This window comes from Haplochromis burtoni, unplaced genomic scaffold (assembly GCF_018398535.1).
Source record: "Haplochromis burtoni strain Fernald_Lab_line unplaced genomic scaffold, NCSU_Asbu1 Contig_23, whole genome shotgun sequence".
In the NCBI taxonomy this organism is placed as follows: Eukaryota; Metazoa; Chordata; class Actinopteri; order Cichliformes; family Cichlidae; genus Haplochromis; species Haplochromis burtoni.
In genome coordinates this window covers 950724-973603 of record NW_024582384.1, presented here as the reverse complement: position 1 = coordinate 973603, position 22880 = coordinate 950724, and the positions used below count along the sequence as shown (strand labels likewise).

Sequence of the window (22880 nt, the reverse complement as noted above, 5' to 3'; positions counted from 1 at the left end):
TACATACAGCCTGTATTCTGAAAACTGCAAGTTTACTTGAACCACATTGCAGCACTGTTTATGAATACCGTTCAAGCCAGTGTCCTTTTATTCTGTGTTATTAATCTACTGCAAAGACTCGGCTGCCTTTTTATTTAGACATTTTTAAAAATAACCACAATCCCATCACAAACCATATCACCAGGCGCGCCCTCTGCTGGTCAGGAGAGGCAACCGGAACATGCCGAAACAAAGTATGTAAACATGAAGTTGTTTTTTTTTTTATTATAAAGATTAACAATTTCATCAATAGGTACTTTATTATATTTTACACAGTCTACAGATCAAAGTGAATCAAAGAATTTCAAATCAACTGTGAAACTGATTGTTATGAAAATGTTTGTGATACTTAGAACCAGCCCACTGGGCCAGTGCATGTGAAACTGAGATGAATTAACTAACATCAGTGAAGCGTGTTATCAGTGCACTGACAACATTTGATAGTAACTGAAGTCAAAGTGAAGAAGAACATAGTCTGAACAGGTTCTGTGGAAGAGTGAGTTTTACAACAACAAAAACTATGTCAGTTTGTATAAAGTGTTAAATAGTGTTAATGAGACAAAGAAATTCTAAAAAAAAAAAAAAAAACTTAATGGAATAAATACATGATACACATTAATAAACATTAAAAGTACAAATTTACACCCAGTACTGTTTCATGTGGATTGCAGGTCTGTGATGTTTATGTTTGGGTATATTATTCTGTTTGACATAGCAGGGGTCATAATAATCCCACTCCAGAGCTGAAGCCAGCACTCCGTTGGACAGGCCGTCACTGTCTGCAGACAGAATCCGCAGGGAGACCCCTGAAAGGAATTGCATTTCCACTTTAGATGTTTATTGGATCAAAGGTTGTACTTTGCTGCACAGTCTGTTTTCAGTGATTGCAAACTGGAGGATTCATATCACACAAACTTTGGATTTTTATGTGCATGAATTACACTCCGATATCTTTTCTTCGTCTGCGGTCAAATTCTATGTGGACATTCTTCGTAGTAAAAGGTCAACAAGAAGAAAACTTTCTAATCTTTCCAAGAATTTAGTGTAGATATTACTGTCCGTGATCACTAGTCTACAGATTTCTGCAATTATTAAAGCAATTATTCACACTTAGACACTTCATTAGGTATATCTAACTAGTTCTGGATAGGACTGCCTTAATTCTTCACGGCATAGATTCAACAGAGTGCTGGAAAGATTCCTCAGAGATTTTGATCATTATTGGCATAGTAGTGTCATACGGTTGCTGCAGATTTCATGCATAAGGTGCTACTGATTTGGATTTAGTGCATGTAGATTTCAGGTGATTACAGTGAATTCATCGCCATGCTCACAAAACCAGTTTCAGATGATTTGAGCTTTGTGATATGGCACGTTATCCTGCTGGAAATAGTCAGTAGAAGATGGGCACACTTTGTTCATAAAGGGATGGATACGGTCAGCAACAACACTCAGACAGTCTGTGGCATTTAAAAGTTTGCCAGTATCCCTCACACCATTGTACCACCAGCCTGCAATGCTAATACAAATCATGGTTTATGCAGCACATTCTTACGCTACCATCTGAATGTCACAGCAGAAATCGACCAGGCAACATTTTTCCGCTCTTCCTTTGTCCGATTTTGGAGAATCTCTGAGAACTGTGGCCTCAGTTTTCCTTAGTTGCCACTCCTAAAGAGTGGCACCCAGTGTGGTCTTCTGCTGCTGTAGGCCATCTGCTTAAAGGTTTGATATGTTATGCATTAGAGATGCTCTTCTGCATTTCTTATTTGTATCAAGCGGTTATTTGACTTACTGCACTCTACCCATTCTCCTCTGACCCCCAGCATTAATAAGCCAGTTTCACTCAGAGAGCTGCCCCTGACTGGATGTTTTCTCTTTTTCAGATCATCCTCTGTAAACGCTCAAGATGTTTGTGTGGGGGGAAAAAAAATAAAAAATAGAAAAATAACAGAAGATCAACAACTTCTAAAACATCCTGGCACTAACAACCACACAATGTTCAAAGCCAATTAAATCACCTTTCTTCCCCAATCAAATGCTCAGTTTGAACTTCAGCAGGCTGTCTTGGCCATGCCTGCCAAGAGTTGCTGCTATGTAATTGGCTAGTCTTTGTATTCCTGAGCAGCTGAACAGATGTACCTGACAAATTTGCCAGTGAGTGTAAGCATAAAAATCATGGGTCAGTTTCCTGACCATTTCTGGGCTACAATCAAAATTTAATATGCCAACATTTTCTTATTTGTCTAGAAACTGGTGGATTTCATTTAAGAGTACTTTCAGTCAGGAATAAAATGTGTTTTCAAAATAAATGCAAGCCCCATTTCATGTATGGATCAACATCAGTTATTGAAGACATTTGTATACAGTGAAGTTGTTGTAGTGGTGATCATTGTGAGGGGAAGTACCTGCACTTGCTCCAAAATCACTATCCAGTCCAGGACCCGCTGCAGACGCGTTCAGACAGGACGCCTCTGAATGCAGGTTGGTGTACTCGCACTCCATGTCTATCTTGTCAACCCTGCACCCTGCAACACCTGGGTCCACACCTGGCAGCATCTCATAAGTACTGCTCCTCCGAATCAGACCCACAAATTCAGTCTCCTGCAGAAAGCAAAGGGATACAAAAGCTGCTCATAAGAACATGATCTACTGCGCGCACACACACACACACACACACACACACACACACACACACACACCTCAAGGATTAACATCTTCCAGTGATAAACTGCATCACATCACACTTCATTCAAGATAAAATTAGACTTATTTCTTCTATATGCCAAAATACTTGCAAATATATTTTGCAACATCTAAAATAACCCCAAAAGATCTTAAACGTGCAGGCAAACTATATAGTAGATGGATTACCACCAAACCAGTGCTGCCCAGGGCTTTGGACTCCAGACAACCTTCAGAGATTCCTTGTGTAACAACTTTCTTTGGTATATTTTTATTTTACAGATAGTTTATTTGGTAACATCAGAGCATGCAACACAAAAGCAGTTACTAATGGGAGGGTTTTGCTGCTTCTAGTGAGGCCTTAAACTTCTCTTTGCATTTGTACTTAATTCAGCTACCACACACAGGAAACCTGTGCACACAATGAGCGGTAACAAGGGGGTTAACGGGCCCTAAATTGGGTTAATTAAGCCAGTTGCGCAGTTTGAAGTATTTGCGACTCAACGTTTAATACTTTGTCAAAAAAAAAAAAATTGGGAAAAAACCCAATTACTCACCATAGGAGTGTTTGGAGGAACAAGGTTCACTCTGGTTTCAGTCCCTGAATCGTGCGGTAAAACTTGTGCACTCCTGCGCCAGCCTGTTTTGCTGAGGCTGTAGGTCCGTGAGCTGGAGGCCAGGTTTAGTCTCGGGGTAAAACAAGCTTCTGGAGAGGTTGCCCGGATGGTGCTCGGCGCTCTCTGAGACCCTGAACCTGTAGCGCCATCTGGCCTCAGAAGCCGGATCCTGTGATCCAGACCGATCCTTTCCCTGGAAGAAGCTCTGGAAGAAGTAACGGGATGAGGGAGCACGGGCTCTGATAGCGATAAATACGCTCTCCGCCCGTCTTGGCGCAAAGGAAACGCCAAATCGGACAGTCTGACTCTCTGAGGAGACCGCAAAAGCATCTCCTCCATGCGTTCTGGCCACAGACTGATTTTCTTCTTTGACAGGATCAGTAACTTGTAACCCAGCAAGAGGCAGTTCAGCAGAAGCAGAACGACCACGCAGGGAACGAGCAAGAGAACGACTAAGGTCAGACTCGTCACAGGGTTCCCTTCAGTCAGACTGGATGCTGTGGTTTCACTTACTTGCGACATTTCATTCCTAAACACATGGAGGCTGAATTTGGGAAAACTTCAGATTACAGGTCGTCTGTCTTTACACAGGTGGCTCGATCTCTTAAATCAATGTGGACTGTCTTTTTTTTGTTTGCCAGTATTTTCTATCTGATGCCATCCTGCATCTCAAATGTATGCAGCCTCCAAATATGAGTGTTGTCCTTAATCATTCTTGTCTCCATCACTGTAGGCATGCGCTCTCACTGCTATCAGAGCACTGGCTTTATTTGACAGGACTGTGCAGCGCTCAGTTGGCCGCCACATAAATTACAGACCAACAGGTGTGCCTTATTGTGTGCAGGATGATGTTAGGACTGGCCGCTAGATGGCAGAAGATGACTGCTATATCGCTGAGCAACTTCAAATCTGGTCTGAAGTGTGATTTAGTGGACTGCAAATGTCTGAGAGTTCACTTATGTAAGTTTAGGATTTGAAAATAATAAACTTTTATCCAATAGTGAGGCGGAAACAGAAGTCAAATTGTTCTTTTTCTTTATTTTTCATGCTTCCAAACATCTCTATATCAAGTAATAATAACAATAATAATAATACATCAGCAGGTGGCTCATCGCAGATTATATACAGACATTTCAAATCATTCAATAGAACATTTGACAGATGAATCTCTTTTAGAGACAGTGTTTCAGCATTTTGTACACAAAGTAGATCTTTGTAGACAAGTATGTTTGCTATTGTAATAAATCAATGCAAAAGATCAGTCATATGAACACCATATAACTATAATGATGACAGTAGTAGAAGTAATAATAATAAGAATACTAAAGTTGTGTTATTTCCCTTACATGTTTCTACCATTGAGGTTTAAGGAAGTCTATACAGACTTGAATAGCACACTGATATCCTGCGAAAGGTTTGCAAGTATAACAGTACAGATAACTCATTCAAGAGAAAGGCTATCGAGTCAATGGATGCCCTCAGATACCAAAGACCCCCATTAATCAGCTGTCAACTCACTGCTCGCACAGCACTGCTAAGTTGGTGTGCATCGTGCCGAGCGCCCGCAGAAAGTCATCTCCTCGCAAAAAGTTGCATGTGATCTACAACTTGCTTATGCGCCGCTTGCCGCTTCCAAACACAATAAGAGGTTGTGATTTGGTTGTGATAGCACCTCGGGCAAGGCTGTGTTTGTGAACTGGTAAGAACTGGTAAGAGTCACCCGGCTAGCACTGTGCCAGGCTGTGCTTGATGATCTCTCGGGACTGTGGTGGGATTCTGTCTGGGAAGGCCACCTGGAACTCAACCACCAAGTCGCCTCGCTGGGATGGGCTTTTGGGCAGGGGAAGGCCTTCGCCCCTCAGCCGGCGGACGGCACCGGGTTTGATGACATCGCTGCAAGGCAGAGGCATCATCCGGTTGTCAAGCGTTGGAACGTTTACTGTGCAGCCGCAGAGAGCCTGAAGACAAGAGAAGAAAGAGAGAGTTAGCCCTGCAGACCCATGAAGCTCTTAACCTGTTTCACAATTCTTTTTTGAGTGGCCTAATTACGAGTGGAATCCAGTTTCTCTAAAAGTGTCAAGTTGCATAAGAGATAAATGTGGGGTGTCTGTCCTTCTGAAACAATTCTCTGTGTTATTTTCTGCGTTATGCAACAGACCGGTGTTACAGATGTTATAATCGCTGCTCCATTTACTGGCTCAGTGTGGGCGTTAAGTGTTTTAGTGACTGAAGTGAGCCATAGGAAGATGGAGGAGCTCTTTGAAATGTCATTCTCTGTGACTGCTACCCTGCTAATCTGTGTGTGGGCTGGTGGAAGCGAGAGCCAGAGACAGAGTGAGCCAAAAAAAAAAAAAAGGCGCCTGCCTTATACAAGCAGAGAAGTCTGCAGCCAGCATAGTAGTTGTGAGGGAGGGTGAAGTGCAATTCGTGGGGGCAGTCAGTATTGGGAGCTAAATTTAGCTCCTGCTTGCTCGCTCTCTCTGCAGGGGCTGATGAGGTAAACGGAGGCGTTGGCAGGCTTACTGCTGTTTCTGTGTTTGTGGGGGTCTGTCAGCCCGCTGTAAGCTGAGGGGTTCAGATGCCCATAACAGAACACTCTGTTCTGTTCCTCAGACTGCAATCAAAGATATTGTCCTCCCTCCCTGCATTTGGCAGAGATTGGACCTTCAATCTTATGTATTACTGCTGTTTTTTTCAGGAATCGATTTTCTCTGGCATTTAAGAAAGAACGTTACTCAATGGTTATATAAAGGACAAGAAGTGGTGCATAGATCTTAGCCTTTATCTGAGTAGGTGTAAGTGGTTGTATCTGAGTATAGGCCACTCATATGTTTCATAATGTATCTGATGGCGATGCACCAAACTCACCTCTTTAAGGGTGATCTTGGCCGTGTAGACGAGGTTGGAGCCCTCTCTCTTGTACTGAGGATGCTCCTGGTCCCTGAGAATGAAGGTGATGTCTGCGGGGGCGCTGTTGGGGGTCTCGTCCCCCTCCCTGGGGAAGGTGATCTTGGTTCCCGATTTCCAGCCTTTCTTTACCACCACATTCAGCACCTTCTCTTCTGTTCGCAAGGTGCGGCCGTCTGGGTTGAGACGGCTGCGGGTAATCTTCACATGCTTGGTGCAGCCCTGCATCACCTCCTCCAGGGTCACCAGCAGGTCGTGCACCACCACTTCGCCCTGCAAGCGCCTCGGGCCTTTCCGCAGGCCACCGTCGGGGCCTGCAGACCCGCTCACGTGGCTGAAGGTGAACCGTCTGAAGGGGTTGAAGAGGTCGTCGTCGCCCTCTTCGTTGCCAAAGAAGATGTCGAAGTGGTCAGAGCCATTGAAGAAGGAGGAGAAGGTGGAGTGGGGGTCGCCGTGGAAATTGCTGCGGAAAATGTTGCCTCCGTTTTTAAGGCCTGAAAAGGGGAAAGAAAACAGGTTCAAGTCAAATTTCAGCAGAACGTCTCCTAATTTAATGTTCCCTAAGTTCTCTTCATGCCACCTTTTCTAAAATGTTGTAGAGACCAAGAAAACTCTTCTGTTTCTCCCTCAATAGCTAATCAGCCTCACAGCTGTCACATTTCACATGTTGAGCTTGTTTTATAGGAGTGGGAGTCATCACACATCAATATTTAGCATTTGATGATGACATGAATAGTTAATCTAATCGCCCACGCTACACTAATCACTCAGATGGCAGTTACTAGTGAAGCTATTTAAAATGCTAGCAATCACAATTTCAGATCCTCGCCCTTCCTCACCTTCCTCTCCAAACTGGTCGTATATGCTTCTCTTTTTGGGGTCAGTCAGGATCTCATAGGCCTCTGCGATCTCTTTGAACCTGTCCTCCGCGTCAGCATCGCTGTTCTTGTCTGGGTGGAACTTGAGGGCCATTTTCCTGTAGGCTTTCTTGATTTCATCTTCATTGGATTCAGGGGAGACGCCCAGGACTTTGTAGAAGTCTTTGCCTGCGGGTTTGATGGGCAGACAGGGCACGTCCTGCTCTGACCTGGTGCTTTCCTGCGAAAACACACAAAAATGTCACATTAAAAACCTTTCTTCACCTTTTAAACATCAGCTTGCGCCAACCTTGTATCCCAAGTGTTGCCAAGCAGTGGCGAATAAGCATGCAAATTCAAACCTCTATCAACTAGAATGTTAAACAGAGTAGCTGATGCTCAAGATATCTTCCAAAAAACTGCTGCAGAATATCTATTAATATGCAGAAAATCCCCCCACCTCTAACAGAGTCTCAATGGGAAAACACCCTTATCTCCGTGCTGCTGCATGTGCGGTCACATATCCATGAATTTCATAGGCTCATGCACAGCACAACGTGATGGGGGAAAGTCATATAAGAGGCAAAAGACTCTTCCCCACCTCAGCGACTGAGATACTCTGCAGCGATTGGCTGAAAGCGAGCCGGCAATTCTTACATATGAATGAATCCGGTACAACAGTAATGTGCCAGTTCTATACATACTGTTTAATTATACGGTGTCATTCATACGAACTGTCAGCACCGTGCAGCTTTACACACTTCATACATGCTAAAGACAAACACCCCCAGAAACTTCCCCGCGAAAAATGCGAAACTTACCGCTGAGGACGAGGAGCCGGAGCTGTCCCCCCTGTGCATAACTCGCACTTTGCACTTGACATTGCCATTTTTGTGCTTCACACCGAACTGGGTCCAGATGAGAACCATGATGGGAAACTTAGCTGTGGTGCTACGTGTGTCGCTGTCCTCGGGGCTGGTGCTGAAATCGCTCCGCTCGCTTGCTCCGCTCGCTTTCCGTGCTGTCTGAGCTCTCCTCGGCTCTCCGTTAAATACCAGAGCGGCGGCTCCCCCCTCCTTTCCCACTAGCCGCTCCATCCGCCCACGCGGTGTGACTGAGCTTTCCCCGGACCCGCCCATTTCCTCACGCGCGGCAGGGGATGCCGGTGTCCTCAGCGCTCTCGGTGAAGAGCTATTGGCGCTCGGGCGATGATCACGCGGATGTTGCAGCCTCCCTTTTCCATCTCGAGACTTGTTTCCGGAGTTCTTTAAGGCAGATTTGAGCAGTCACGACTCGGTACACCGAGTCCTCTTTTTTTCTCCTTCCACAGACAGAACAGGCACAGTTATGAAAAAGAACTCATAAGTGCTGTCTGCCCAGACAAACTCCAGACAGAACATACCCTGCTGGGTGATGGAGCCCCTGTCCTCGAGTGCCATTTTTGCATTTAAGCTCACGCCTTGTCTTTCTTTTTACAGATTAAAAACATTTTTTCAGTGGGTGGGAGGAACAAAAATGACTATATCTTCTTTATGTCGGTGGGTATGCAGAATCATTTAGGAATAGCCATTTCTGAAGTACATATTAATAATGCCATAATACCCATATTAGGCAAGATGCCCTCAGGTAAAAGGGCGTGTCCTTCACACCTAGTTTGATTCAGATCGATTCAAAATAATTATATGTATACATCATATTTATATATCATTTCTTTTAAATTCACATTATGACCCATCACAGTGCACCTTATACTGTAAGGCAATGCTCATTCAGTTGCAGGGGGAATGTATTCCAGTTAAAATGTATTGTGACTATTTTGTTATGTAGATAATAGTACATGATTCTCTATCTACGACTGTCAAATCCAAATGAGGATAATAAGGATGTGGTCCCAGCTATTGAAAGGAAACGAATATGGCACCACCTCAAGGAGCGCCTTGTTATGAACAGTTTTCAGACACATGATGTCTGTCATAAATTCCACTTTTACTCTTTGGACTTTGTTGAGACCATCAGGCTTCCTCCCACTGTCCAAAGACATGCAGCTTGAGGGGGTAGGTTAACTGGTACTTCTACATTGGCCATAGCAGTGAATGTGAGTGTGAATGCTTGTTGTCTCTCGGTGTTAGCCCTGCAAGAAATTGATTTCATGTCCATGGTGTACCCTGCCTTCCACCCTATGGCAGCTGGGATAGGGTTAGATAAGAGGAAGAGGAGGGATACATGGATGGGTATAGTGTGTGTACAGTGGGGCAAAAAAGTATTTAGTCAGCCACCGATTGTGCAAGTTCCCCCACTTAAAATGATGACAGAGGTCAGTAATTTGCACCAGAGGTACACTTCAACTGTGAGAGACAGAATGTGAAAAAAAAATCCATGAATCACATGGTAGGATTTGTAAAGAATTTATTCGTAAATTAGGGTGGAAAATAAGTATTTGGTCACCTCAAACATGGAAAATCTCTGGCTCTCACAGACCTGTAACGTCTTCTGTAAGAAGCTTTTCTGTCCCCCACTCGTTACCTGTATGAATGGCACCTGTTTGAACTCATCATCTGTATAAAAGACACCTGTCCACAGCCTCAAACAGTCAGACTCCAAACTCCGCCATGGCCAAGACCAAAGAGCTTTCGAAGGACACCAGGAAAAGTATTGTAGACCTGCACCAGACTGGGAAGAGTGAATCTACAATAGGCAAGCAGCTTGGTGTGAAAAAATCAACTGTGGGAGCAATCATCAGAAAATGGAAGACATACAAGACCACTGATAATCTCCCTCGATCTGGGGCTCCACGCAAGATCTCATCCCGTGGGGTCAAAATGATCATGAGAACGGTGAGCAAAGATCCCAGAACCACACGGGGGGACCTGGTGAATGACCTGCAGAGAGCTGGGACCAAAGTAACAAAGGTCACCATCAGTAACACACTACAACGGCAGGGAATCAAATCCCGCAGTGCCAGACGTGTTCCGCTGCTGAAGCCAGTGCATGTCCAGGCCCGTCTGAAGTTTGCCAGAGAGCACATGGATGATACAGCAGAGGATTGGGAGAATGTCATGTGGTCAGATGAAACCAAAGTAGAACTTTTTGGTATAAACTCAACTCGTCGTGTTTGGAGGAAGAAGAATACTGAGTTGCATCCCAAGAACACCATACCTACTGTGAAGCATGGGGGTGGAAACATCATGCTATGGGGCTGTTTTTCTGCCAAGGGGACAGGACGACTGATCCGTGTTAAGGACAGAATGAATGGGGCCATGTATCGTGAGATTTTGAGCCAAAACCTCCTTCCATCAGTGAGAACTTTGAAGATGAAACGAGGCTGGGTCTTCCAACATGACAATGATCCAAAACACACCGCCCGGGCAACAAAGGAGTGGCTCCGTAAGAAGCATTTGAAAGTCCTGGAGTGGCCTAGCCAGTCTCCAGACCTCAACCCCATAGAAAATCTGTGGCGGGAGTTGAAAGTCCGTGTTGCTCGGCGACAGCCCCAAAACATCACTGCTCTCGAGAAGATCTGCATGGAGGAATGGGCCAAAATACCAGCTACTGTGTGTGCAAACCTGGTAAAGACCTATAGTAAACGTTTGACCTCTGTTATTGCCAACAAAGGTTATGTTACAAAGTATTGAGTTGTATTTTTGTTATTGACCAAATACTTATTTTCCACCCTGATTTACGAATAAATTCTTTACAAATCCTACCATGTGGATTCATGGATTTTTTTTTCACATTCTGTCTCTCACAGTTGAAGTGTACCTCTGGTGCAAATTACTGACTTCACAGCAAAATCTCCAGTGTTAAATTAACACTGGAGAGTGTCTATATGGGTCCACACCTCTGAGTGTTAAATACAACACTGTTGAGTGTTAAATTAACACTTTTGACAGTGTTATATGTTTAAAATAATATTTCTAACATTTTGAGTTATTTTCCAGTGTTAGAAAATCAGCACTGCTCAGTGTTAGCCATTGTTAATCTTCAAAACTGACTAGGTTACTTTTAAACATATAACACTGTCAAAAGTGTTAATTTAACACTCAACAGTGTTGTATTTAACACTCAGAGGTGTGGACCCATATAGACACTCTCCAGTGTTAATTTAACACTGGAGATTTTGCTGTGTGTCATCATTTTAAGTGGGGGAACTTGCACAATCGGTGGCTGACTAAATACTTTTTTGCCCCACTGTATATGTAGGGATCAGTGATGCATCATCTGAACAACTGTAGTTGGTTGGAGATGATGGTTCACAAAGAGTTTGGTATTTTAGTCTTTTATCCTTTCAAGAGAAATGTGAGGGCTTGTGAGATGAATAAGAAAATAAGAAGGAGTGACAAAACCATTGTTTAACATGACAGGGGTACTAACTAGACTGCTGCTTTACACGGTAGTTTTAATCAGACGTCTGTTATGTTATGTAATTCAAATCTTTCATCAGACAGTTAATAAAAACTGTTATAATACAGTCGGGCGGCAGGAAAAAGGTAGTATAAATTCCAAGTGTCTAAAACCTGACTTAGCTATCAAGCTAATGTAGTATAACAGCAGAGGACGGAATGCAAAATTATCATTTTTGGGGGCAGCATCACAGTTAGTTGGAGTTATTGTGTTGGATTCCACTCTGTCACATCCCAAACTCCTCATATTTTATATATTGACCATAATTCAAAAGAAAACCACATTTAGATGTTCACGTGACCAAGAGCCAAAGCTGATTTTCTGTACTGTAAAGAGCTGCTAATGGAGATTGATTAAAAGGTCAGAATAGTATCCAAATCCTTCTATAAGTAAGTCTTGTCAGCAGATAGCCATCTTCATAACACCACCAAGCACTTATCCTAGCAGTGATTGTGATTATCTAAGTTAACTCAAATTAAAATAAGGTTTTGAAATCCTTTTCTCCCCCTTGGAATTTACTTTAACCACCATGTTTGCTGTTGCTGGATTTTCCCATTGATTTCAATTTGTCCTCCTTTCAATGCCATTGCCCCGTCTTGTGATGTTTTTAGTAGCCTTTACTGAAGGGATGAGATCGTACAGTAGGTGCAGTTGTGTATAATTCTGTCGTCAATAAATGCAAACCTATGCAAGTAAAGCACTGGGCAGCTAGCAGCAAACAGCTGTAGAAGAAAAAGACAGCTTAGTGTTATGTAACTGAACGTGTTAAAAAAGAAAAAACCCTTGTAAGTGTTCAAATATCTTGTGAAAATTTGAGATATTACCTGAACCTGGCTGGCTGTTGGTGTTACATAAATTTTCAACACATCGCTGTCACTTAAATGTGTTGCCACTTGCTTCAAATAAGCCAACAATCGTCTCTGAAAGCCTGCAGAGTCTAAAGGGCTGCTAGCCCACAGCGCACACTCCATTCTGGTGAAATGTGTCGACAGGCTGGTTCTCAAGTACATCAAAAACTCCATCTCAAGCCAGCCTGGACCCTCACCAGTTTGCATTCACAGCCAAAAAAAACTAAAGCAAAAAATCCCCAAAACTATAAAAACACAAAGCGTGCCATCTCCACAGCAGCCCCCCTCCACACCCCCCATTCAGTCTTCACACACAGTGAAAACAACACTTACCCCCCCCCCCCGAGAAACCGTCCAACTTGGCAGTCTGGGCTCATGTGACACACTCGAGACAGTTTGGATTGACAGTCACGAATCCTCAGTTTTTGTCTTGTATCTTTACAGCATGTTATCTGAGTTAGTCTGAGTGAAGGATGTGGCTTTCTAATAAGCATGTAAATGGAACATAGCATAAGACGAGGATTTAGTAACTGCCAACAAACAGACAAACGGGTCATGTTCTCATATTTGAACTTATTCCTAGTGTCAGAGAATAGTAATAATAGTAGGCTGTGATGAATATGTGTTACATCGTGGCAAAACGTGGATACTAAACTAGACAATGGTGCTGGGATGATCCAGAATCAGAGGTAGCCAAATCTGCTGCTTTTGAAAAATGTCATTATGGCTGACATACTGGCATTTTCTCTGTGTATCTGTGCCACTGAGCACCTAGAAGTCAATTTTTGGTTGTAATGACTACATTAAGCATAAATCTGTGGTAGGAAGTGACTGCCCCTCTTCTACTGGTCCTGGATGAATGATTCACATGATGACATGTGCTGATTACTACACAAAGGCCACTCTTTTGATGAAATTCAGCAAGTCATCTGTTTTTAGTTTTTTTTTTACTCCCATTGAAGAAAAAACAAATTAGCGTTTCTATTTTGGGATCGTACTACACATACTATGAGATTACGACACACACAGAGCAGACTGCAGTCATGGATATGGAGTCGGTGTCACAGGGAGCGTACATACATGGCAGTGCTTCCTCCTCCGTGATGCTTCAGGCATCCAATGGAGGATGGAATTTCCTCAGGATTCTCCCTTCGTCTCACAGGAAGCAGCAGACAAATTTGGTTCGAACATGTTGAGCCAGGAGCGTCATGCAACAGATAGCAGCTCATCCATACTATTCACAGACTGAGCAGGAGAGAGTGAATCAGAACAGCCAGCATTCATAACTCCTGCCCACGGGAACAGTCAGTGTGTTTGGTCCTGTTTGTCGCACATTCACACTCTGTGTCTCTCTCACAGAGACACATTCAAAGGTGCCTGTCAGTCTCGGAGAAAATAATGCTAATTAAAGAACCAAGCAGCAGTAACACTGTTATTGTTAGGTGGTGAGAAGGCGGACAGCTTACACGGAGCCTGGTGTTCTTTGTGGTGTTGTTCGCGTGTTTTGTAGTAGCTGTACTGAGTGTTCACTCTCGTCTTCCTCTGTCCAGGCTGCTGTTTTTCTCCCCCCCTGCAGTAGTACATACTGTACTACTTTTTATTGTTTGGAATCAAATACATGAAGTTAACTTTAAATTATATATAACATGTCTGAGTAGACTAAAGCAGTGGTTAAACTACCTATTTCATACTATCAATTACTATTACTTCATGAGCTTCCATAAGCTCACTGCAAACCTCATTAGGTACACCACTTTAATTCTTTCAGGCACAGATTCAACAATATGCCAGAAACACTCTTCAACATTATACCATCACACATTTTCTGCAGATTTGTCGATGATGCAAATGTTCCAAAATTCTCCAAACGTGCTCTGTTAGATTGAGATCTGGTGATGGTGGAGGCAATTTGAATACAGTGAACTCATTATGTTCAAGAATCCAGTTTATGACTAGGTGTGTTATTCTGTCAGAAGCATCCATCAGAAGATGTGTGTACTGTGCTGAGGTTATAAAGGGATGGACATGATCAGCAACAATACTCATGCAGGCTGTGAAGTTTGAAAAATTGTCATCTGGTGCCCACAGTGAGTCAGGAAAATGTCCCTGTTATGCTCCCTCTTTCCAAGGAAGGATCAGTACTACAGCAAGGTCTGCAGGCCCAAACACAATAGTTTATTTTTTTCTATAGCGGTAGAAAATGTCAGGGTGAGCACATCCAGAAAAACCAACAAAACATTAGGTAAAGGGAACACAACTAACGTAACCTAAACAAGAGAAAATGTATTAAAAGAAAAAGACTTCCCACCCCTGCATCTACCAGGTGCATTATTTTAACGAAGGATATTTACAATATTTACAGTGTACATAAAAAGATCAAGCTGTTCTAGACACAGAACTCTCGGTCACACAACACTATGCAATTATACACACAGCCCAGCCTTGTTGGAAACAGGAAGTAGGCAGTGCCCAGCCAGTGCTGACAGGTACCAATTTATAGCGAGTACCATTCAGTCTCCAACCAATGGTCAGCTGTCGCCTGGAGCTTACATAATCAAAACACAACAGAAACAATGAACAACGCCACCCCCAGGTGTGGAGGAGCGGACAGAGTACGTACAATGATGACTTGGGTCATAACAATCCTCCACACAACTACATTGCCGTCACCTGAACCACAAGCGCTTATTTAACATGTTGTTGCCTTCCTATCGATCTTAGCCGCTTCTCGCTCTACCAGCTGTCTATTATGCTGTCAGTCTGAAGCAGTCTTGCCCACCCTTCTCTGATTTCTGGCATCAAGGAGACATTTTCACCCAGAGAACTGATGCATGATATGTTGTTTTTTTTGTGGCCATTCTTTGTGAATGATAGACATAATTGTTAGGGAAAAATCACAAGAGATTAGCAATTTCTAAAATGTTCAGACTAGCCCAAATCCATGTGATTTGCCTGATTAGACACTAATGAGCAAAGGAACAGGAGGGTTGTGGGTGTAAATCACTACTACTTAAGAAACCATCTTTATGGCAGACACACTCTGTCCTCCAAAAGCATAATACCAGCCGACTCATAACGATGCTTTCAGTTCAAAACAAGGTGATGAAACAAAAGCAGACACTGAACCCACTGAACCCTGAGCCGACACCCCCCCCACCCACCACAAACTGATGGGCAGGCAACCAAACAACTGATATTGGACTTCACAAACAGATCCCTGGCAGTTTGGATTGGCAGTCACACCACCTCCACTTTTTGTGTGCCCCCCCCCCGTTTTGTGTGCCTTAATGTCTATGTTATTAGAGCCCTGCCCACGTAAGAGTAATATTCTAGTTGTACATCTTGATGTATTTAACAGCTGTGGCATACTGTTGCATCTTCTCCATGGAGTGCAAGATTTTTTTACCTTTAACTGCATTTTCTGCAGTTTTATTTTCAAAGTTGTACAGCTTTTCCTGTATATAAAGAATGCAAGCTTATTTAGAGAGAGGTTAATAATTATATAACGAGGCCGTGCAGATCAACTGCAACACTGCTCAATAAAACACCCTTAAAAGAGCAGGAAAAATGCAGCATATTTAACTGATACCATCAGTATTTGTACCAAACAAGTACAAGTGGATAATGTAACTACAGTTATGGAAGACTTTGGCCTACATTTCTGTACCAGACATGCTATTCTTATCTGACAGCATAGTAGACAGCTGGTAGAGAGAGATGTGGCCAAATACTTTTTATTTTCACTCATTTCTTTCTTTCTTTCTTTTTTCACAGCACGGCGACTGTTTGCTAATGCTTCAGCCCTGTCTCATTTTTGTGGGAGTATTGGGTGATGCCTGCAGGGGATGCAGAAAGGTGAATCATACTGCTGAGAGCACACGGGAGGAAGCGACGCCAACCTCATCTCACATCATGACACCGCCACCCTGTCCTTCAAATGTCACCGGATGAATCGACATTGCTTGAAAAGGCCACCGAAAAAAATCTATTGTCTGAGGTCTGGTGTACTTACAGGCCGCTGGGGAAAGTTTCCTTATCTAACGTAATGCACCAAGAGTTTAAGCAGAGATCTTTTTGAGTATTGTGTTCAAATGAGGGCAGAATTAGGGAATGCATATCAGATATTAAGTTTAAAAAAAGACAGTCATAACAAGCCATATTTTATCACCAGGCAAAGTAATGAGACATTCTCATTTGCGACTCTGTCGCCTTCTCCCGTCTCGCACCTACCCCCCGACTGCAGCTCCCACACATGTCTGGGTGTGTGACTGGCTCGTATGTGTCGTTCTGGCTAGACTATAGCCATCCGCCTTCAAGTGCAGCAGATAGAGACAGACAGATGGCAATAAGGACACAGAAAGATACAGGCAGAAATGCACACAAAGATACAGACCGTGACCCAGATAGAAAAATCATTTTGGTGGAGGACAGAAAGCTAGATGAGGACAGATGATGTCTGAACAGAGATGAGCAAAAAGAGAGAAAAGGGCAGAAAGGGAAGAAGTAAGAAAGCGGCTTATAAAATTTATCAGAGAGATGGGGAGGAAATGATAAGAGAAAACATTAAGACAGATTGCGGAGTACAGAAGGCAGAGATGGATTATGTCTGGCAGTGAGGGAGGTGTTTTTATTTTTGCTTCTCTGCTGGGGGTGGGGGTGGGGGGGTTATGAAATCTCCCCTGCAGCTCATTTTTTGCACAGCTGAAAACACTTCTGCATTTTCCCTACATATCCTCTACCAACAGCCACTACTGTGCTGTCGAGGAAAGACTGCCCAGCCCCCCCTAATTTTTTTGCTCTGCAGTCATAACTAATCAGCACGACAAATGTTATGGTTTGCAAAGTGAAGCTTAATAAAATATGCTACAGCAAAAACACACACACACACACACACACACACACACACACACACACACACACAGACACACACACACACACACACACACACACACACACAGAGGTCCATTATATACTTGTGTAAAGCTCTCAGTATGATTAGATTTACATCCACTGTTGTTACACCCTTTTATTGGAATGTACTGCCCTCTTCAGGCAAGAATTAAAATACTTGAAGAAGAAAATATTTGCTGTGTTTAGAAAATTCAATAATTTGCACCATGCACAATGCCAAATTATATAACAAATATAGGTTATTTAAAGGGGCGCGGCAGGTGGGGGGGGGGGGGGGGGCGCCAGCCATTCCATCACCATTCCATTCCTACAATATAAATGCTCACAAAGGTAAATGTTAAGGACAAATTCTTCTTCTCTGCAGCCAGATAGACACTTGGTCCTTCCCTCTCCTTCAGCGGGGCCTCCTCTTGGCCGCTCTTCTGCTGACTGTGCTGAGCTTTCTTTAATTGTCTCTGGTAGCAGAGATTTACCTCGGGGTAGGAGACCACAGACAGAGGCAGTCTGCAGATTGCTGGAATCTCAGAGGAAATGAGGAGAGAGATGAGAGTCGACAGGCAGAAAGGCCACGTGCAGGCCGGTAATGCAAACTGAAAGGGGATGCCATAGGAGAGGAGAGCGTGACACATGATGAGCACGTGGAAATGATGTTTGCAGACTTGGGAGGAAAGTTTCTGAGCTACTGCAGACATCAGATTTGAGGTTGCTGCAATCATCTGTGTGTATGTGTGCAGAAAAGTTTATGAGTTTCACCAAACAGCAGAACCAGAGGAAGACACCCCCAATGGCACTGGAGGATAGTGCACTATTACATCCCCACAGCCTTGTGTAAATATCCCTTTGAGGAGCAGGCCAGAGCAAGCCATCCACCACACATCAGTGAAAAACACTTTAATCCCCCCATTTGTGTGAAGTATTACACAAATAACAAGCAACTGCATGAATCTGAAAACTGAACGTGTGCATTATTTAAGAAAACATTCCACTGTGCCATTTAAAGAAGCCAGAGCTCATTCTTGAGGCTCAGACATTATGCATATTTCTATGCAAATTGTTTTGAGACTTTCAGCAGCAAACATGCCAGCAGCAGAGCCCAAACGTGGCATGAAAACAAATAGCTGGTAAGCAGAGCAGCAGGGACAGAAGGATGAGACCTCCTGTCCAAGGACTGTCACAGCCGTACACCTGGCCAGCACCAACTGGCACTGACAAGAATAGCTGCAAAATGACAGCCTCCGTTTATTTACATTTTAAACCATTAGCACTGTTTTTTTAATGGCGCTGATAGAAAAATGTAAAAAAAAAAAAAAAAAAAAAAAAAACACCGTTTAGATATTCATAGCTAGTGGACCAGAAACATGATGTTTTTTGCATATCTTATGCACTCTGTAAGATTATCTGTGTGAGTAGCTCATGTAGCTGCAATGTGCAGCCACATCCACAAAATTAGATGGAAGGATCTCATTTGTTAGCAACTGAGGGCAAAGCACTGACAACTACTGGGCAGGAAATGAATTAAGAGGAAACTTGGAATCGCTACAGGGTGACATTATATTTGTTATTATTTATGGGGCAAATGTCCAATCAAAGAGAGCCAGATGAGCAGATTCCATGCTGGATATTGCGCTTTCACAGCTTTTGAAAAGAACAAACAGAAAGGCAACAGCGTGGTAGTTCTATGCAAAAGTCAGGCGCTCACCAAACACATCAGAGACCATTATTTTTAACCATCCAATTGACAAGCTGAAAAATTCAGCCAGCAGGAGTTTTCATTTGCACTGGAAAATTGATGGGCAAAGCTGCTCTAAAATTAAAAAACATGTTGTCCAAAACCTCTAAATCACTCTATTACGACTTTAGAAAAACAGTAAGGCTCGAGTACTTTGATATTTTTCAGTCTGCAGTAAATTGAGATTAAGGACTGAGACTTACTAATCATCATGTTATTGCTGCCACTGTAGAGTTATGGCTGTGTCCTGAAAACACTCCCTTTACAATGCAACATACTGTCATTTATTGCCCCAATTAAAGTTTTTTTAAATGGTAAAATGTAAAGTCATGTTCACTCGCTCATCAGTATGTGTCTCAGTGTCACAGCGTAAGCTAAAGGTAGTGTTCGTGGCTTCCACACCTCTTTCTGCTAGCAATCGTATAATCCAAAGAGCCACATTTACAGCTGACAGTGAAACTAAATGATGCAGCACACTGCCGAACGCTGCTGTACTTAGCTGAAAATAACAACCATGTAATTGACCCCTTTTTCCCTTGAGGGTTTTTTGAGGGTGCTTTATGGTAGATGCATTTAAACCATCATAATTTAGACACTCAGAAAAAAAAAAGGACAAACATATTGCACCGGAGTATATCAGCTGCTCACAGTGCAGCTTATTATACTGGTCTTTAACATTTGACAAGGTGCCTTTCCCATTTACAGGATGCAGCAAATTAATTTCTGGAGGAGAACACTTACTGCAACATGGACATAAAAACATTTGACATGAAAAGCCACCAGTGCCAGTGTCTTTAGGCAGAGAACATGGCCATCACTATGTTCCGTTGTAGGCATATAATCCCACTGACGTGGTCTCCCTGAGCTGAATGTGACAAATATAGCCCAAATTAGTGAGATGCAGCTAAATGAGAAACTGTGTAAAGTACACATGTAACAGTCAACAGAAGTGTAGGCCCAGGGAATATAAGGGGAAAAGACAGTGATAATGACTTTGTGTTTGGAGGAAAGGTGTTTTTTCTCTCCCTATTTTCACGATAAACTAAAAGAAGGTTTATTACAGATAAGTAGAAGCCATTGGGTCTCTTTAGTCCCAGCAAAGAAGCCAGACCCAGTGGGAACTAGAACACCTAGAAGACCATTCAGAGCGCTCCAGTGTTCTGTAGGATGAGGTTAACCACAGTTAGGAGCCAACTGAGAGGTCTGATGAGAAATGTGTCTTGGGCTACCTTTTAAATGATGCGGTCTAGCACCTGGATTATTATAGCCCATCTAGTGATAGATGATAAACTGTGATAAACTGACTTCAGTTTTATTAGTAGTACTATGAGTCACCATCAGTCATAATTATTCACACTCAAAATTAACTCCTTGCTGAAATCTATTGCATATCCATACTTCTATTAGTATAACATTACATGTTCCCTGTAAAAAGCCCAATAGGATGGAAGCAAAAGGAACCAGCTGGACTTTCTTCCTTTGAAGGTTTTTGGGGGTGTTTTTTTGCTGTTTTTGTTGTAGTGCATGCTTGTTCATGCAGATCATTAACTGGATTATGTACACACTACAGGTTATAGCAGCTACAGGTTGAATTGTATAAGAGTTTGTAGAGACATTGTCAAAAGAAGATAAAGCCTGGAGTTCAACCAAGTTTTGGTTATATAGCGCCAGTTGACGACAAAGGTTGTCTTTGTATTGAAAGGTAATTAACCTGCAGTATTAGAGAGAAAGCCTCAATGCCCCGCTTCGTGACTGTGGGAAGGAAGAACTCCCTATTAAACAGGAAGAGACCTCTGACAGTGTTTCCCTGACCTTTCCTCTATGACCACCGCGTTCTGTCCATCCATCTTCATCCAGCGCAGGCAGAGTGCACCCTGGACAGGTCACCAATCTATTGCAGGGCTAATACTGAATAGAAGTGCCAGTTAACCTAACCAATGCATGCTTTTGGATTGTGGGAGTGAGCCAGGAGTCCCTGGAGTGAATCCATACAACCACCCCACACAGAAAGACCCTAGCTGGCCAGTGGTTTTGACCATCATCAACATTGCTAACCATCATACCGCTGTGCTGCTTGGACCACAATGAGGTTGAGCATCTTTAAATGAGTTTTTCCTGATGACAACATCTGTCTAGAAGTAAACATAAGATGCAGGAACCGCCAAAAACCACAGTTTGAAATATTACAGCAGAAATAATAGCTCTTTACAAACAACAACATTTCTTTCTATAGTTGTTTTAGCCCTTTGTGACAACTACACAGGGGATTTTCTTCAAACTCACCCACTAAACTTTAATAATGCTTTCACCATAAAGTGCAAGGCCACTTTTATAGATAAGTGGCCACTAGCTGTCTGCACTGCATCACCTCCTTTCAAGTCAGCAAACTTGAATGAGTAAAAATGCTCTAAAAAGATTTTTACACATTTTGTGATGCAATTATCAGACAAATTTTTGCCTGTGGGATCCACCCATACAGTATGGATGCTCTTTGTTATATACGCAGTATACATACATACATGCAGAACATTCAAAGCTTGAAAGCAGGGCTTCACTTCAACATCATAGTGCCTACATTAATCTTTTATTTAACATTCATAGCCATTGCTCAATATATTCTTTAACCTCGACAGGGTTACTAACTGAGCAGCACCTCAATCTTTGAGATTATGATAACATCAGACCATATTCTGTGGTTTTAATGGCAAGTTTGCAGAATTTTATCATGAAAGAACTTTAAGGTGAGCTGACAGCAGTTCTCCAGAGAGGGGAGCTCCGCTGCTATAAGCAACTGCCTCAGTATTGATATTCAGAGCTCGTACCTTTGGTGAATACCTCCAGATCTACGCTCTACAGAGGATAAGCGATCAGACGTCGGTGATCCCCTCATCAGGGAGAATTACTCTTATATTCAACGAAACACAGCATCTACATCTCATATGGACGATAACGATTTGCGGCCAATGTCTTCCAACATCTTCAGTGATCCCCAGAGTTTTAATGTTCAGCTGATGGTGACATCTCAAGGTGACAGCAACACTAGTTCAAAGCACCGCTGTGCAGCCTCACAGAGCTGCCAGCACGGTTAAAGACTCTTGGTTTGTTACCAGCATCAGCTTCTTGTTTGTTGTGTTACAAAATTAAGTTACAAAGAACCGCCCCCCCCCCCTCTGTCGGTATGTTCATTAAATAGTTGTTGTGTGGCACAGCACAGACATTGATGTTATCAGGTTTTGTCATCCGCTCTCTGCTTCATCACAAATTACAGACAAGTCAACATCTCCCCGTGCACCATATAAATCAGTGAATGATTCTCTCATGCCCCCTGAGGTGGAGACAACTCCAGCAGAGACGTGCGAGCTGAAATCGAAACCTGGCTGCCACTTTGCCATGGAGTTTCCTCTCCCCCACCTGCCTTATTTATTCATTTTGAAGGAGTGATCAAAGCCGATTTTCCAAAGAGCTTCCCACTGTTCTATCGTCAACATGTTCGGTCACAATTCTCAGCAATGAAAGCCCGGGTGTCTTTATGCTGTGCAGCCTGTACTGAACCCCTTGATCTCTTCAGCTCTGCTGGTAACCTCTTTTCCTCCCTGCTACAATAGCAATTTTCAAACAGGCAACAAATATGGAAACTACTCAACACGATTCCACAGTAAGTTTTCAAACTGCAAACCAAAAAGCCAGGCGATCAGAAGGAAACTGATCAATAACTTTTCTCTGTAACAGCCATCAAACAAAGAATGTGTCCGTAGGTATTTCAGACAACAAGGCTATTATCTTCAAAAACACTGTGCTGATTTTTCATTATTACTTTGTGTTGTTTTCACTGTTTGAGTTTACACACACACACACACACACACACACACACACACACACACACACA

General features: G+C 42.9%; 3 protein-coding genes across 3 annotated transcripts; all 3 read right to left on the bottom strand.

Moving 5' to 3' along the window:
- Positions 1-29: 29 nt before the first annotated feature.
- Positions 30-4281, bottom strand: hwa (huluwa). Its single transcript, XM_005917373.3, has 3 exons — positions 3282-4281; positions 2448-2643; positions 30-845 (listed from the first exon to the last, which is right to left on the bottom strand). Exons 1-3 carry the CDS (start codon positions 3861-3863, stop codon positions 679-681), a joined length of 945 nt encoding a protein of 314 aa, XP_005917435.1. The 5' UTR covers positions 3864-4281; the 3' UTR covers positions 30-678.
- A 78-nt stretch (positions 4282-4359) lies between these two features.
- zgc:122979 (uncharacterized protein LOC641576 homolog) lies at positions 4360-8141 on the bottom strand. Its single transcript, XM_005917295.3, has 4 exons — positions 7927-8141; positions 7088-7346; positions 6210-6742; positions 4360-5299 (listed from the first exon to the last, which is right to left on the bottom strand). Exons 1-4 carry the CDS (start codon positions 8032-8034, stop codon positions 5066-5068), a joined length of 1134 nt encoding a protein of 377 aa, XP_005917357.2. The 5' UTR covers positions 8035-8141; the 3' UTR covers positions 4360-5065.
- A 9417-nt stretch (positions 8142-17558) lies between these two features.
- On the bottom strand, positions 17559-18973 carry LOC121814172 (urea transporter 1-like). The gene is made up of 5 exons (XM_042218808.1): positions 18965-18973; positions 18346-18483; positions 18019-18138; positions 17949-17981; positions 17559-17855 (listed from the first exon to the last, which is right to left on the bottom strand). Exons 1-5 carry the CDS (start codon positions 18971-18973, stop codon positions 17559-17561), a joined length of 597 nt encoding a protein of 198 aa, XP_042074742.1.
- Positions 18974-22880: the final 3907 nt, after the last annotated feature.